The following is a 16,373-nucleotide window of genomic DNA, read 5'->3' on the forward strand; positions in this document are numbered from 1 at the left end:
AGACACTGATGAGGGTGAGGCGACGCTTGTTTTGAAGGGGGAGTCGCATGGACATGATTCGATCCGAGTGGCCTGTCAGAAGGTTTTCGAGTTTGGAGGCAATGAAGTCCTTGACCATGAAGCCTACACCAGATAGGCGTCGTTCATCCAAAGGCTTGCTAGACCAGTAGAGTGTGTAGCCCGCGCCGCGTTCTTGGAGGCTGCCTACATCTGCAAGGCAGACTTCACTGAGAGCGGCTATGTCGATGTCAAGTCTGAGGAGTTCATGTGCAATGAGGGCAGACTGACATTCAGGTCGGTGGCTGTCAGCCTTGTCTAGCATGGTTCTGATGTTCCAGCATGCTAGCTTGAGTTTGTGAGCATCTTTTGAGGGGGAGGGCGTGGAGGGGGAGGGCGTGGAGGGGGAGGACGTGGAGGGGGAGGACGTGGAGGGGGAGGACGTGGAGGGGGAGGACGTGGAGGGGGAGGACGTGGAGGGGGAGGACGTGGAGGGGGAGGACGTGGAGGGGGAGGACGTGGAGGGGGAGGACGTGGAGGGGGAGGACGTGGAGGGGGAGGACGTGGAGGGGGAGGACGTGGAGGGGGAGGACGTGGAGGGGGAGAGAGAGAGAGAGAAAAATCCTGGTCCTTGAAAAGTAGTGATGGATGATTTATAAACACGCTGTCATGTCCCCCCGCCCACTCCCCCATCGCAGTGCGGCCTGGCCGGTGTCAGGGGAAGCCAAGGCCGCTTCCCAGTGCCCGGAACCCCAGTGGCACAGCGTTTCTTGGAGCTGCAGTTGGAGTCAGGACCCCGGAGGGAAGATTGCGGTTCCCAGCCGGGCGATGGGGGTGCCGGCCGCCGGCCGCCCTGCGCCTTCCCACCAGACCAGCGGCGGGTGCCCGGAGTTCACGTGGAGAGCGAGGCTGGTCGGGCAGGTAGGGTGGAACCCCCGCCAATCTCGGGGGTGGCGTGGGCTGGTTCGGGATTAGCCGCGCTCACCTGCTCCTCCACCGCTGACCGGGATCCCAGCGCGGTCCTGAGTGCGGAGACTGCCCTGGAAAGGTCTTGGGACACCGGCACGGAAAGAAAAGGGGGTCCGGGAGAAACTCAACAGGTCAAGGGGGGTCAGGAAGAAACTCAGCAGGTCAAAGGGGGATCCGGGAGAAACTCAGCAGGTCAAAGGGGGATCCGGGAGAAACTCAGCAGGTCAAAGGGGGATCCGGGAGAAACTCAGCAGGTCAAAGGGGGATCCGGGAGAAACTCAGCAGGTCAAAGGGGGATCCGGGAGAAACTCAGCAGGTCAAAGGGGGATCCGGGAGAAACTCAGCAGGTCAAAGGGGGATCCGGGAGAAACTCAGCAGGTCAAAGGGGGATCCGGGAGAAACTCAGCAGGTCAAAGGGGGATCCGGGAGAAACTCAGCAGGTCAAAGGGGGATCCGGGAGAAACTCAGCAGGTCAAAGGGGGATCCGGGAGAAACTCAGCAGGTCAAAGGGGGATCCGGGAGAAACTCAGCAGGTCAAAGGGGGATCCGGGAGAAACTCAGCAGGTCAAAGGGGGATCCGGGAGAAACTCAGCAGGTCAAAGGGGGATCCGGGAGAAACTCAGCAGGTCAAAGGGGGATCCGGGAGAAACTCAGCAGGTCAAAGGGGGATCCGGGAGAAACTCAGCAGGTCAAAGGGGGATCCGGGAGAAACTCAGCAGGTCAAAGGGGGATCCGGGAGAAACTCAGCAGGTCAAAGGGGGATCCGGGAGAAACTCAGCAGGTCAAAGGGGGATCCGGGAGAAACTCAGCAGGTCAAAGGGGGATCCGGGAGAAACTCAGCAGGTCAAAGGGGGATCCGGGAGAAACTCAGCAGGTCAAAGGGGGATCCGGGAGAAACTCAGCAGGTCAAAGGGGGATCCGGGAGAAACTCAGCAGGTCAAAGGGGGATCCGGGAGAAACTCAGCAGGTCAAAGGGGGATCCGGGAGAAACTCAGCAGGTCAAAGGGGGATCCGGGAGAAACTCAGCAGGTCAAAGGGGGATCCGGGAGAAACTCAGCAGGTCAAAGGGGGATCCGGGAGAAACTCAGCAGGTCAAAGGGGGATCCGGGAGAAACTCAGCAGGTCAAAGGGGGATCCGGGAGAAACTCAGCAGGTCAAAGGGGGATCCGGGAGAAACTCAGCAGGTCAAAGGGGGATCCGGGAGAAACTCAGCAGGTCAAAGGGGGATCCGGGAGAAACTCAGCAGGTCAAAGGGGGATCCGGGAGAAACTCAGCAGGTCAAAGGGGGATCCGGGAGAAACTCAGCCGGTCAAAGGGGGATCCGGGAGAAACTCAGCAGGTCAAAGGGGGATCCGGGAGAAACTCAGCAGGTCAAAGGGGGATCCGGGAGAAACTCAGCCGGTCAAAGGGGGATCCGGGAGAAACTCAGCCGGTCAAAGGGGGATCCGGGAGAAACTCAGCAGGTCAAAGGGGGATCCGGGAGAAACTCAGCAGGTCAAAGGGGGATCCGGGAGAAACTCAGCAGGTCAAAGGGGGATCCGGGAGAAACTCAGCAGGTCAAAGTGGGATCCGGGAGAAACTCAGCAGGTCAAAGGGGGATCCGGGAGAAACTCAGCCGGTCAAAGGGGGATCCGAGAGAAACTCAGCAGGTCAAAGGGGGATCCGGGAGAAACTCAGCAGGTCAAAGGGGGTCCAGGAGAAACTCAGCAGGTCAAAGGGGGGTCCAGGATAAACTCAGCAGGTCAAAGGGGGATCCAGGAAAAACTCAGCAGGTCAAGGGGGGTCCGGGCGAAACTCAGCAGGTCAAGGGGGGTCCGGGCGAAACTCAGCAGGTCAAGGGGGGTCCGGGCGAAACTCAGCAGGTCAAGGGGGGTCCGGGAGAAACTCAGCAGGTCAAGGGGGGTCCGGGAGAAACTCAGCAGGTCAAGGGGGGTCCGGGAGAAACTCAGCAGGTCAAGGGGGGTCCGGGAGAAACTCAGCAGGTCAAGGGGGGTCCGGGAGAAACTCAGCAGGTCAAGGGGGGTCCGGGAGAAACTCAGCAGGTCAAGGGGGGTCCGGGAGAAACTCAGCAGGTCAAGGGGGGTCCGGGAGAAACTCAGCAGGTCAAGGGGGGTCCGGCAGAAACTCAGCAGGTCAAGGGGGGTCCGGCAGAAACTCAGCAGGTCAAGGGGGGTCCGGCAGAAACTCAGCAGGTCAAGGGGGGTCCGGCAGAAACTCAGCAGGTCAAGGGGGGTCCGGCAGAAACTCAGCAGGTCAAGGGGGGTCCGGCAGAAACACAGCAGGTCAAGGGGGGTCCGGCAGAAACTCAGCAGGTCAAGGCGGGTCCGGCAGAAATCAGCAGGTCAAGGGGGGTCCGGCAGAAACTCAGCAGGTCAAGGGGGGTCCGGCAGAAACTCAGCAGGTCAAGGGGGGTCCGGCAGAAACTCAGCAGGTCAAGGGGGGTCCGGCAGAAACTCAGCAGGTCAAGGGGGGTCCGGCAGAAACTCAGCAGGTCAAGGCGGGTCCGGCAGAAATCAGCAGGTCAAGGGGGGTCCGGCAGAAACTCAGCAGGTCAAGGGGGGTCCGGCAGAAACTCAGCAGGTCAAGGGGGGTCCGGCAGAAACTCAGCAGGTCAAGGGGGGTCCGGCAGAAACTCAGCAGGTCAAGGGGGGTCCGGCAGAAACTCAGCAGGTCAAGGGGGGTCCGGCAGAAACTCAGCAGGTCAAGGGGGGTCCGGCAGAAACTCAGCAGGTCAAGGTGGGTCCGGCAGAAACTCAGGGGGGGCCTGACCTCGCCAGGGCCGTTGCCCACTCCCCCTCCCTGCCGCAGGCCGACCCGCGACTCACGGTGACGGGGCCGCTGATCCGCCGAGATGCCGCCCTGCAGCGAGAGCCGGTGCCCCCGCACTGTCGTTGTCCAACCCGATCGCCCGCAAACCCCGCCCTCCCGCACACAGGCCTGAGTAAGGATTATGAACTTTAATCTCAGGATAAAACGATCTTCCAATAGTTTCGTGTCACAGTGATAAATATATTCCTGGTTAAAAATGGTCCTGCACCTGGATACAAGCTCATTAGGCATAAAACTTGAAAAGTGTGTAAATCAAAGGATATCTGTACCAATGGAAAAAGGGCATGGCAAATAACCCTGCTAGAGTTCATGCCCACAATCAGTCACCCATTTGATTGTTTCAGGAATCATGTTATAGCCCTCAGATTTTACTATTCGACAGCACACTAGCAACATTTTACAAATCCTCTATAGAGAAATATTATTTATTGAATATTTTATTTCTCATTTGTTAATGCTTCTGGAAAGAGTTTATCCAAAACTATTATTAAACATTTATTTTAATAAGAAAAAGTTTAATATTACATACGTTGAAAGAAGAGAAAACATGCAGATGTTGTTGAAAATTTTCAATAAATATTTAGTTCGGCCCTCGACTTAGTCCAAGTTTTTAATTTTGGCCCTCCGTGAATTTGAGTTTGACACCCCTGCCCTATGTTCTATGTCTTTTCTAAATGAAGGTGTGTTCGATACCCTTTCTGCCTTCTGGGATCCTTGGACACAACCTAATCTATAGGTTCCAACTATACATTGCATATATTCTTGTGCTATCTGTCCTTACAAAATGCATCATCTCACATTTTTCAAAATTAAATTCCACAGTGGTAATTGTTGATGATGGAATCAATTGCCTCAGCACCAATCACATTTCCGATTGCCATAAAACTGGCAGCTGGATCCAACCACTTTCATCGGTTTCCTCAATGACTTTCCTTTCATCCAAAAAAATCAGAAGTAATTATATTTTCTGGTGATTGAACATTGTACAGTTCTATTTGCAACGCCTCAGACAATGAAGCAATCCATACTGGATTGCAGGAAGACCTTGCGGTTGACATTTAGTTGACTAGGGCAATACTGTAAACACTCACACTCATAGGCAGTAACCATCACCAACAAAGAGAGTCTAATCACGTACATTTAATTTTTTTTCAATCACATTCCATTCATGTAGTCGACTGATAGCAACATCCTTATGGTCACCATTGACCAGAAACAACACTGCAATAACCACATATGTAATACAGTTACAACATCATATCTGGGACATTGTATTCTGTGGCATGCATTTATCTTCTAAATGCCTAAAGTGCAAATCTGAAACATGACAAAATACTCTTTCCTAAAGAGCTCCAACAGCTTTGAGAAGGTGGGATCCTCCATCCTCCACTCAGTTCCCAGCTGCTTCAAAAGGGAATCAATCATACTGATGCCCAAGAAGAGCAGAGGGAGCTGCCTCAATGACACAAGTCATTTGATGAACTACTTTGAAAGGTTGGCCAAAGCCAGAATTAACTCATACCCAAGACCTGGGGCCTCTATATTTCACCTACCTCCACAATTGCTCCACAGCTGATGCAATCTCACTGGTTCTCCACTCAGCAGTGGATTTCCTGGACAACAGCAACACGTGCATCAGTCTGCTTTTCAACACCATCATATCCTCAGTACTGGACAGCAAGCTTCAACCTAGGCCTCTGCACGTGGATCCTTGACTTCCTCATCAGAAGATCACAGTCAATGCGAATTGGTAACAGTGTCTCCTCCTCAATGACAATCAACACAGGCATACCTCAAGGGCTACGTGCTTAGCCCACTGCTCTACTCTCTCTATACCAGTGACTGAGGCTAGGCAAAATTTAAATGCCATCTACAAATTTGCCAATCACCACGGTTGTAGGCAGAATCACAGATGGCAATGATTAAGAGTAAAGGAGTGAGGTAGATTAGCAAGTTGAGTGGTGTCACAGCAACAACCTTGCACTCAACTTTAGCAAAACTAAGGAACTAATTGTGGACTTCATAAAGTCCAGGAGAACTCAAGCCAGTCCTCATCGAGAGGTCAACAGTAGAAAGGGTAAAGAACTTAAAATTCCTGAGTGTAAACATCTATGAAGGTTCATCCTGGGCCTTCCACATTGATGCAGTCATGAAGATGGCTCACCAGTGGCTACAGGTATACCATGGAGTGCATTCTGATTGGTTGCATCAGTGTCTGGTATGGAGGTGCCAATACACAGGACAGAAAAAGATCTATACCACTTTGCTGATGGTAGTAATGAATTGGAAAGTTATGATAACATTGCAGAAGACATTGCTGAGGCCAAATTTGGAGTATTGTGTGCAGTGTTTAATCACCTAACTGCAGGAAAGATATCAAAAAGACTGAAAGAATGCAGAGAATTACTAGGACTTCAGGATCTGAATTACAGAAAAAGATTACATGCTTTCTTCATGATGCTATTTGTGTGGTAGGTCCAGGAAAGATCCTTTGAGAAAGTGACTCCCAAGAACTTATGGTGATCCTGTTTTGTACACCTCTGGTTTTCCCTTCCTGAAGTCATCAATCAGCTGCTTAGTTTTGGTGACATTGAGTGCAAGGTGGTTGTTGGTGTTGATGTCCAGGTATTCCAATGCTTTGTGTACAGCCAGTGAGATGGCAGCCACCATTGACCTGTTGCTAAGATAGGCAAAGTAGAATGGATCATGACAAATTCTGATTCAGAATAGTCAATAACACAGATGCATATTGGAGCACCACCACCATGATCACCAACTTACACATCATATTCATCCTGGCGTGCAACCATATAATCACTATTCCTGCATTGGCACTAGGTCAAAATCCTAGGTCTTCTCAGTGTGGAAAAACCTTGACAAAACAGACAACAGTGGTTCAAAAGGCTGGTCACCATTACTTATAAGGAAATTAATGTTGACCTCACCAGAGGAATCCAAATCTATTAAAGAATTGTAAATATTTATCCCTGACAGGTTGAATGGTCGGCACCTGACAACATCACCACTTGCAGGTTCCTTTCCAAGGCACTCTTTATCCTAACTTGGAATTATACTGTTATTCCTTCAGACTTTTTGAGGCAAAATCCTGGAACTCACTACCTAACAGCTGGATGGGAATACCTTCATCAGAAAAATTACTGTGGTTCTGGATCACTGTTAAAAAAATCCTCAAGGACAATTAGGTATGGGGATTAAATGTAGGTTTTCCAAGCAATAAATCTATCTGGTAAATGGAAAAAAAATAATGTACCATATGCAATGAAGTCCAAAAAATCCAGACTGCTCGGGGATTGAGTCAGTCCAGATTTTTGGATTCTTGGACAGACTTTTAAAATTCTAATTTGAGGAAGAGTAAAGCTGTGTTGCTTGTGGATGGGCCACTTGTAGCTTCTACTGCATCTGCTGCATTGATTGACACTTCTTTGCTTTCTTTAAATACTTTCGTCTGTTACCTTGTTTACGACTTTGTGATTGCTTTGTGATAATAATATTCTGCACCATGTCCACATGCATGACAACATGCTTGAAGACTGAAGCTATGGTTCTGTTCAACAAATTTATTAACCTTTTCCCTGGACCTTTCTGTGGTAGTCTTTTTCTATCATGAATTGTAGACTTTCCGATGTTGTACTTTACCATTGGAACAGTATTGCTCACACTACATTCTAGTTTCATAATTATTTCAAGTTTGTCACTCATTTTCAATGTGTTCTTCTTTCTTTCCACACGCAAAGTTGATCTACTTTAGGATCCATTATGATGGGTTTGTAAATACGTATGCTATACTGTATATGGTTGTCGCTGTGCGTTTGTCGCACTTACGCACAAGTTTGAGAATTTTCAAAAAGTCCAGATTCTTGGGTGGTCTGCATTTCTGGCATCTAGATTTTTGGACTTCTACTGATTAACTGATAACATGTAAAAAAGGCAGACTTAAAGCTCCAGAAATTTAGAAAGAACATTGCTGCATTGCAAGATCAAGTTTTGCCATGACAAGGGAAACAATAGACGAAAAAAATAAGTGGGTTAAGTTGTGGGGCCAAAATTGGTCCACTTCTGCATAATAAACACTCTAGATCACTAAATAAACACAGTTCAATTTTCCCAGCCAGAACAAAAATGGAGAAGCTGAATAGAGGCATCATAAATCTATCATATGTATAGAATGTATATTAGGAATACAGCAACCTAGGACATTTTTTTTTAAAGAAAAATGATATAGGATGTGTCACTGAGAAAGCCAGAATTTAATCCTCATCATCAATTCTTTGAGAAATCAGTGATGAATAATCTTCTTGAATTGTTATAGTTTGTGAGTTGAAAATATTCCCCAAGTGAAAACTAGTAAATTCCAAAACCGAGACCAAGCAATGATGAAACAACAACAATATCATTCCAAGATAAGTGTGCAAATTTCAGGGAATTTGGAGATGCTATAGTTTTCATAAGCCAACTGCCCAGGTGGTTGTAATTGTTGGTTTGATACATACTGTCTAAGAAGCTTTGGTGAGTTGCGCTTGATGCACCTCACAAATTGTCACTTGCTGCAGAATACCAAACACCTGACCTGTTATTAATAAGGGTAATTCCAAGGATGTTAATAATGAAAACTTTGGTGTCATAATAAAACTGAACACCCCTGAGAATGGGTAAATGTGAACTAACTTTTCCAGGTAGTTTCCAGAATTGAACCCAATTAAAATTCTAATATTGTTCTTGTTTCCTGTACAGAATGATAGCATGAGGGAATGAAAAGTAGCAAAATCATCTTTTCACATTACTAGCAGTCATTACGTGTATTGAATTGGTGTATTGATGGAATGCTCCTCCCTTAATATAACTGGCAATTATATTAATATTGATAAAAAATGTTCTCCAACAATTAATTCGACCTTTTGAACAAATTTTAACTCAACGAAATGCAAAGAAAATAATCGAGGAAGGGGGTCTGAGTGGATGTCACAACTATAGGGAAAAAAAACATCCTTAAAGTACAAACTTAATAGACAAACTAGGCTGGTTTTTGCACTAATATTTTAAGCTCACAAGATTTCATAATTTTGATCTGTCCAATAAATGACACTAAAGTCTGTGCTCGACCAACCACTGTCAAATATAAAAAAGCCCAAAATTATGAAAATTATGCAGAGCACCAGCTTAATAAACAATGGGTCAGTTCATGCTGTCATAGCCTTTCCAACCAAAAGCATTATCTCTGGTTTGCCCAATTACCTTGCTCCTATCTGGATCAGATGTGGAGGTTCAACAGCTTGCCCTCAGTGATATTTGGGCTTTGAATTGTGCAGCAAGAAGGTCCCAACCTCAATGACACAAGCTTTTGACTGTTGGCAGATCTGAAGGTAAGGAAGGCTTTGCCTGCAGTTACAGCTACAATGTCACCAACATTAAGGGATATTTTAAAACAATTAAAACTTAAATAATTTTTTTAAAATTCTGTTTAAAGGAAAACAATAAAAACACTTCAAATAGTTAAAACAATTTTGCATTTTTTTTTTAAATCAAGCTTTCCTTTTGCCTCCTATATTTTTGCACCACAAATCTCCACTGACATCCATAGTGTCAATGGCAATTTTTCAACATAATGCTGGGAATTCCAGCAAATTGGATTTAGCAGCTTGAGTCTGCTTTCTAAAGGTCTTGGTAATTCCTGAACTTTCACTTTTGACAATGTGTGGATAGAAATATGAGACTTTTGTTTATTTATCTCATTACCACCTACTTTTGCCTTGCCCCATCATCCTTCTATATATTTCCAGATGACATTAAAGAAGGTCATTTTGCCAAAGAGCTGACTGCTGGCTCACAATACAATCAAAGCACCCATGAGAATTTCATATTGTCACAATTTATGGTGTGAAAAATAAAAAAAATTTTTAAAAATCAAAAAAAAAATCAGTAGTCAGGGATGAACCTGAGTCATTAACATAGATCTTGTTTTTTTGCCCATAGCTTTCCTTTAATCCATTATGTCTCCAGCTTTTTACAGTTGAAGAAAGCTCATTCATTTGAAATACAGATGTTCTTTCAATTCCTTAAATATTTCTTTACCTGTTGGGTAAATACCTTGCAAATTAACTACAGATAAATGAGAATTTAGAATGTTTACTGTCCTGTTCCAAGTTCTCATTTATCTGAAGCTAAATTTGGGAGGTATCTAAACAGGCTAGTTCTTTAAAAATCAGTCCTTCACTGTTCAGAAGAGCTTTGGGAGGATAAATGTCACACTGTGGTGCAAATAAAAGCTCTCATGACTGGATGGAGAACAAATGCTTTTATTAGCTGATAACTCTGGGTATGGTCTCACAGTAGTCTTCAGAAGGGTTCTGGGTTTAGATGGGAAACCAGGGTTATATGTGAGCAGATGGGGACAGAGCAGAGAGGCAGAGCCAGCCATCAGCACCACATACTACCAGTGATTCCCAGTTCACTGTACACAGCTTTATCGTGAAGGTGCCTTCCAACAAACAAATTAATTTAAGAAGTCAGCAGAGATAAAAATAAAACTGTTGAAGTAATTGATAGTTATGTAATGGAGGACAGTTATGATTGACAGGTAAGTGTGCCCTGTACAAAAAGGAATCTCACACTTGAATCCCTGGGGGACCAATATCCTGGTGGGGAGGTTTTCTAAGGCTATTGGGGAGAGTTTAAACTAGAATTGTTGGGGGGTGGGAACCGGACTGAAGAGACTGGGGAAGAAGTGATGGGCTCACAAATGGAGAAAGCTTGGAGACAGTGCGTGAGGGAGGATCAGCAAGTGATAGAGAGGGTACATGCTCAGATGGATGGTTTGAGATGTGTCTATTTTAACACAAGGAGCATTGTGAACAAAGTGGATGAGCTTAGAGCATGAATTAGTTCTTGGAGCTATGATATGGTAGCCATTACAGAGACTTGAATGGTTCAGAGACAGGAATGGTTACTTCAAGTCCCGGGTTTTAGATGTTTCAGAAATGACAGGGAATGAAGCAAAAGAGGTGGGGGTCGTGGTGGCACTGTTGATCAGAAATAGTGTCACAGCTGCAGAAAAGGTGGGATTGTCCATGGAGTCTCTGTGGGTAGAGGTTAGAAACAGGAAGGGCTCAATAACTTTACTGAATGTTTTTATAGGCTGCCCAAAAGGAACAGGGATGTGGAAACAGATCTTGGAAAGGTATAATATTACGAGTGGTCATGTAGGGAGATTTTAATTTTCCAAATATCGTTTAGCATCTCCCTAGGGCAAGGGCTGGAGTTTGTTAGGTGTGTTAAGGAAGTTTTCTTAACGCACTATATAGAGGAGAGACTACTTGATTTGGAATTGGGAAATGAACCTGGTCAGATGTCAGATCTCCCAGTGGGAGAGCATTTTGGAGATAGTGATCATAATTCTATCTCCCTTACAACAGCATTGGAGAGAGATGGGAATAGACAAGAAAGAAAAGCGTTTAATTAGAGTAAGGGGAATTATGAGGCAGGAAATTTGAAGCTTAAATTGGGAACAGATGTTCTCAGTGAAAAGTATGGAAGAAATGTGGTGAATATTCAGGGGATATTTGTGTGGAGTTCTGCATAGGTACGTTTCAGTGATTCAGGGAAGTTATGGCAGGGTACTGGAACCATGGTGTACAAAGGCTATAATAAATCTAATCAAAAAGAAAAGTTAACACAAGGTTCAGAAAACCAGATAATGTTAGTGATCTAGAGGATTACAAGGCTAACAGGAAGGATCATAAAAAGGAAATTAGGAGCCTGAAGGGGCCATGAGAAGATCTTGGCAAACAGGATTAAGGAAAACCCCAAGGCATTCTACAAGTATGTGAAGGGAAAATGATGTGAAAGAATAGGACCTATCGAGTGTAACAGTGGGAAAGTGTGTAGGAACCAGAGGAAATAGCAGAGATACTTAATGAATACTTTAATTCAGTTTTCACTATGGAAAAGGATCTTGGTGATTATTGTAATTACTTGCAACAGACTGAAAAGCTTGAGCATGTAGATATTAAGTGAGAGGATGTGCTGAAGCTTTTGGAAAGCATCAAGTTGCCAGGACCAAATGAGATGTACCCCAGGATACTGTGGGAGGCAAGGGAGGAGATTGTTGAGCCTCTGGTGATGATCTTTGAATTGTCAATGGGGACAGGAGAGGTTCCGGAGGATTGTGGATGTTATTCCTTTATTCAAAAAATGGAGTAGAGATAGCCCAGGAATTTATAGACCAATGAGTCTTATTTCAGTGGTTTACAAGTTAATGGAGAAGATCCCAAGAGGCAGGATTTATGAACATTTGGAGAGGTATAACTTGGGATAGTCAGCATGGCTTTGTCAAGGGCAGGTCGTACCTTACGAGCCTGATTGAATTTTTTGAGGCTGTGACTAAACACATTGATGAAGGAAGAGCAGTAGATGTGGTGAATATGGATTTCACCAAGGCATTTAATAAGGTACCTCATGCAAGGCTTATTGAGAAATTAAGGAGGCATGAGATCCAAGGGTCATCGCTTTGTGGATCTAAAACTGGCTTGCCCACAGAAGATGAATAATGGTTGTAGACAGGTCCTATTCTGCTTGGAGGTTGGTGACCAGATGTGCGCCTCAGGGATCTGTTCTGGGACCCCTACTCTTTGTGATTTTTATAAATGACCTGGATGAAGAAGTGGATGGATGGGTTAGTAAATTTGCTGATGACACAAAGGTTGGGGGTGTTGTGGAAAGTGTGAGGGCTGTCAGAGGTTACAGTGGTACATTGATAGGATGCAAAACTGGGCTGAGAAGTGGCAGATGGAGTTAAACCCAGATAAGGGTGAAGTGGTTCATTTTGGTAGGTTAAATATGATGGCAGAGTATAGATGGCAAGAATCTTGGCAGTGTTGAGGATTAGAGAGATCTTGGGGTCTGAGTTCATAGGATGCTCAAAGCAGCTGCTCAGGTTGACTCTGTGGTTAAGAAGGCATATGGTGTATTGGCCTTCATTAATCATGGGATTTAATTTAGGAGCTGAGAGGTAATGTTGCAGCGATATAGGACCCTGATCAGACCCCACTTGGAATACTGTGCTCAGTTCTGGTCACCTCACTACTGGAACCCATAGAAAGGGTGAAGAGGAGATTTACAAGGATGTTGCCTGGATTAGAGAGCATGCCCTACGAAAACAGGTTGAGTGAACTCAACCTTTTCTCCTTGGAGTGACAGAGGATGAGAGGTGACCTGATAGAGGTGTATAAGATGATGATCATGTGGAAAGTCAGAGGCTTTTTCCCAGGGCTGAAATGGTTGCCACAAGAGGACACAGGTTTAAGGTGCTAGAAAGTAGGTACAGAGGAGATGTCAGATTAAGTTTTTTTTTCAAATGTAGAGAGTGGTGGGTGTGTGGAATGAGCTGCCGGCAACAGTGGTGGAGGTGGATACAATAGGGTCTTTTAAGAGACTTTTGAATAGGTACATGGAGCTTAGAAAAAGAGGGTTATGTATAAGCCTAGTAATTTCTAAGGTAGGGACATGCTTGGCACAACTTTCTGAGCTGAAGTGCCTTTATTGTGCTGTGGGTTTTCTATGTTTCTTTGTTACTTAGCACATGCATTAATCTTTACAATCCAAAAATAATTTAGACTAGTAAATCATTTAGTAAGATGCCCTAATAGCCTCACCACTCAAAAGAATCAGATGTGGAGCAGGAATCTTTCAATGAAGCTCTAAAAGTTTATTTCCAAGATGCACAGCAACAAAATGATCATATGTATAGATTAATATGTTCTTCCAATGAATACAGACACTGACCAGTCATAAAAACTACATAATCTGAATTATATAATTTCACTGATGCAAGATATTTATTGAACTGGTACTATTTATGTCAAAGCCTCCAGCTTAGAAAATTGTACAGTCAACATTCCCATCCATGATATCTAAACAAAAGTTTCAAATGGAAGAGAATTAGATGTTTTAAAAGGACAAGTTGTTGACAGCATTAATAATTGTTCTGGTTGGCCAACTTAGCAATGCTCTCCATCAAGATTTGCAATAATCAGCATTTTGGTGAGATACTGTGCATTATCACCTTCAGGATAAAGAGTTATAATGTTCTCAGCTGGTGTAGAAAAAAAAAACTACAGTATCTGCATTAAATAGTTGGAACCAGAGTAAGCTACTCAGCCCCTTGAACCTGCTTAGTCATTCAATGAGCTAACATTTCTCATCTATTTCCTTCATTTTTCTCTCTAAATCTTGAATCCCTTGGTGATTTGAACTCTTTAACACAATAAATATGCACAAGGATTATATCCTCACAACTCCAGAAATTCAAAGACTCAATCCTGAAGGAAGAAATTCTTCCTCATTCAGTCGTAAATAGGCACTTTCATATTCCAACATTATGCCATTTGATCTTGGACTCTCTCGAGGGAAACATCACTCGACATTTACCCTTTCAAAGATTCCAAGAATGGTGCATATTTCAATTAGAGCACTTCTCCTTCTGCACTCCAAGGATCATGTTGATTATCCACCTTCAATGAAACAATATGATAAGCAGACTAAATGGTTCACAGATTCTAGATATGTTCTCTCTGCTGTTTTGTACAGCTGGAGGAAGTTTTCCTTAATTTTATCTTCCAACCCTGAAACAGTGCCCCACATTCTACTAATATTCTGAATATGTGTTTTAGCTTTCTGTATTTTGCTACAAGGACCACAAGTTCCTTTGCTTTGCGGCTTTCTACAGTTATTAACCATTTAAATTATACTTTTTTATTCTTCCTTCCTACATTCTACTCATTGACAATTAACTGATCAATATCTCTCTAATAATCTGGATAGTTTAAAATATTGTTGCTATAAATCTAATCTAGTAAATTTAATGACATGTCCAAGAAATGAAATCCCAGAACTAGTTTTAATATGGAGAATTACACAACCAAGACATGCTGTATATTGATAGAGCAGTTCAAGAAAATAACATTTCAAATTTGTTGGCACAAGACATCAAAACAATTTCAACTTGAACAGTCCCTTTAGATCCAAAATAACAAGACAAAGAGTAAGGAGCCATGGAATATACATATGAGAATGTTAATATCATGTAAATTCTGTTCAGCAAATCTGAATGAAGTTTTACAATTAGAATGCAAAAGTCAGGAATTTCAGTACCAATTGTTCAGAGTCAAGAGAAGCTTTCCACCTAATTATATTGTTTCAAGTCCTTGAACACACATGATAGGGGATGTTATAATTTATGGTCAGGAAAATAAACAAATTTCTGTTGGTTAAAAAGAAACAGAAGTGATCTTACTATATTTAATAGAGTTTAAAAGATTGATCCCTTTCAACACATGTGTTGCTTCATCACAAGGCTTCTAGGTTTAAAATCTCTAACATCACATCTTAGCAAAGCACATCTTATAGGGGAGGTTTTATTGTTGGAGAGATTATAATTTATTCACTTTTCTCTGACAATGAAAATCAATAATTTCCAACAGTATCAAAGAGTTACTTTGCCTCTCCTCTACAATGGATAAAAATCATTCACCAGAAACCACTTAAAAGTAGCTCAGAATAAAATTAGTGCACGAGTTCATTTTCGAGTTGCTGTCAGGGGTCTAAGAAGTCAGCTCTTGGAATAGTCATGACATACCTTAATGATGCTGCTCCGACGAGGTGCAGTCTTGGCAGCCTCAATGAGGGAAGCTTCTCCATCTCCTGTTGCTGCTGTTCCTAAAGACGGCGATCCCCCGGGACTGAACCGATCCCCTGCTACTGCCGAAAGGGCCCTTCTCCTGCTGCTGCTCTTGCCGCTTGCCACCTCGCCAACGTTTTCCAAGTCGCCTTCTTCAACAGTGCCCCAACCTTTGTGAGAATCCCCAACTGGTTCGGGTTCCCTTGGTACCTCGGGAATATTAAGTCCACTCTTCTTTCGACCTTCCGCCATTTTGTCCATAAATTATAAGAAATAGAGAAAAACCTGCAGGTAATTTTTATACTCTCAAAAAAGTCTTCCAGCAGCAATGCTGATAGACGAGACTTCCATACCTGCAGCTGTCAAAACACACTTCGCACAAGACCCTACAGCTTGAAACGGAGGCTGTGTCCACGAGTTGTTGCGATGCCAAGTTAAATCTGCAAATAATTTGCAGTTTAAACCACAATGATTAAAAGATGAAGTTAGCTGATTGCTCAGAGCTGATAGGGCTCCTCCCGTCCTACTCCTCTTCCTCGCTTCCCTGGCCAGCGTGAATGCGAGCTTGAAAAGCCATCTGTTCTTTGTGATTGACGTCAGCTCTCACCAGTTAGCATCCCAGGGCTCGATCTCGCAACCAATTAGCCTCCGGAGTCGGTGAGAGTGCCTGGGAATCGCGAAGGAGGAAACTTACTACTCATGAAAGAAAATTACTGATTATTCAGGCTTTCCAATTGAAATTCAAAAGTTAATACTATCTTAATGTCTGCTTTAGTTTGGTTTCGATTTTGAGCATTGATTATGGAGAATGTAGACTTGCAGAAGTTTGGATTCAAAGGAATCTTGGTGAATCTAACTCCTGCTCTCTGTTCACTTTATTTCAATA

General features: G+C 44.2%; 1 protein-coding gene across 1 annotated transcript in view; it reads right to left on the reverse strand.

Annotated features, from left to right (window-relative positions):
• plcl1 (phospholipase C like 1) overlaps nt 1–16,039 on the reverse strand; it is a 241,016-nt gene extending 224,977 nt beyond the window's left edge. The window contains 1 exon segment of the mRNA XM_069936210.1: nt 15,446–16,039. Coding sequence (XP_069792311.1) covers nt 15,446–15,748 — 303 coding nt within the window. The 5' untranslated portion in view covers nt 15,749–16,039.
• Between the last annotated feature and the right edge of the window lie 334 nt (nt 16,040–16,373).

This window comes from Narcine bancroftii, chromosome 4, assembly GCF_036971445.1.
Source record: "Narcine bancroftii isolate sNarBan1 chromosome 4, sNarBan1.hap1, whole genome shotgun sequence".
NCBI classification, from domain to species: Eukaryota; Metazoa; Chordata; class Chondrichthyes; order Torpediniformes; family Narcinidae; genus Narcine; species Narcine bancroftii.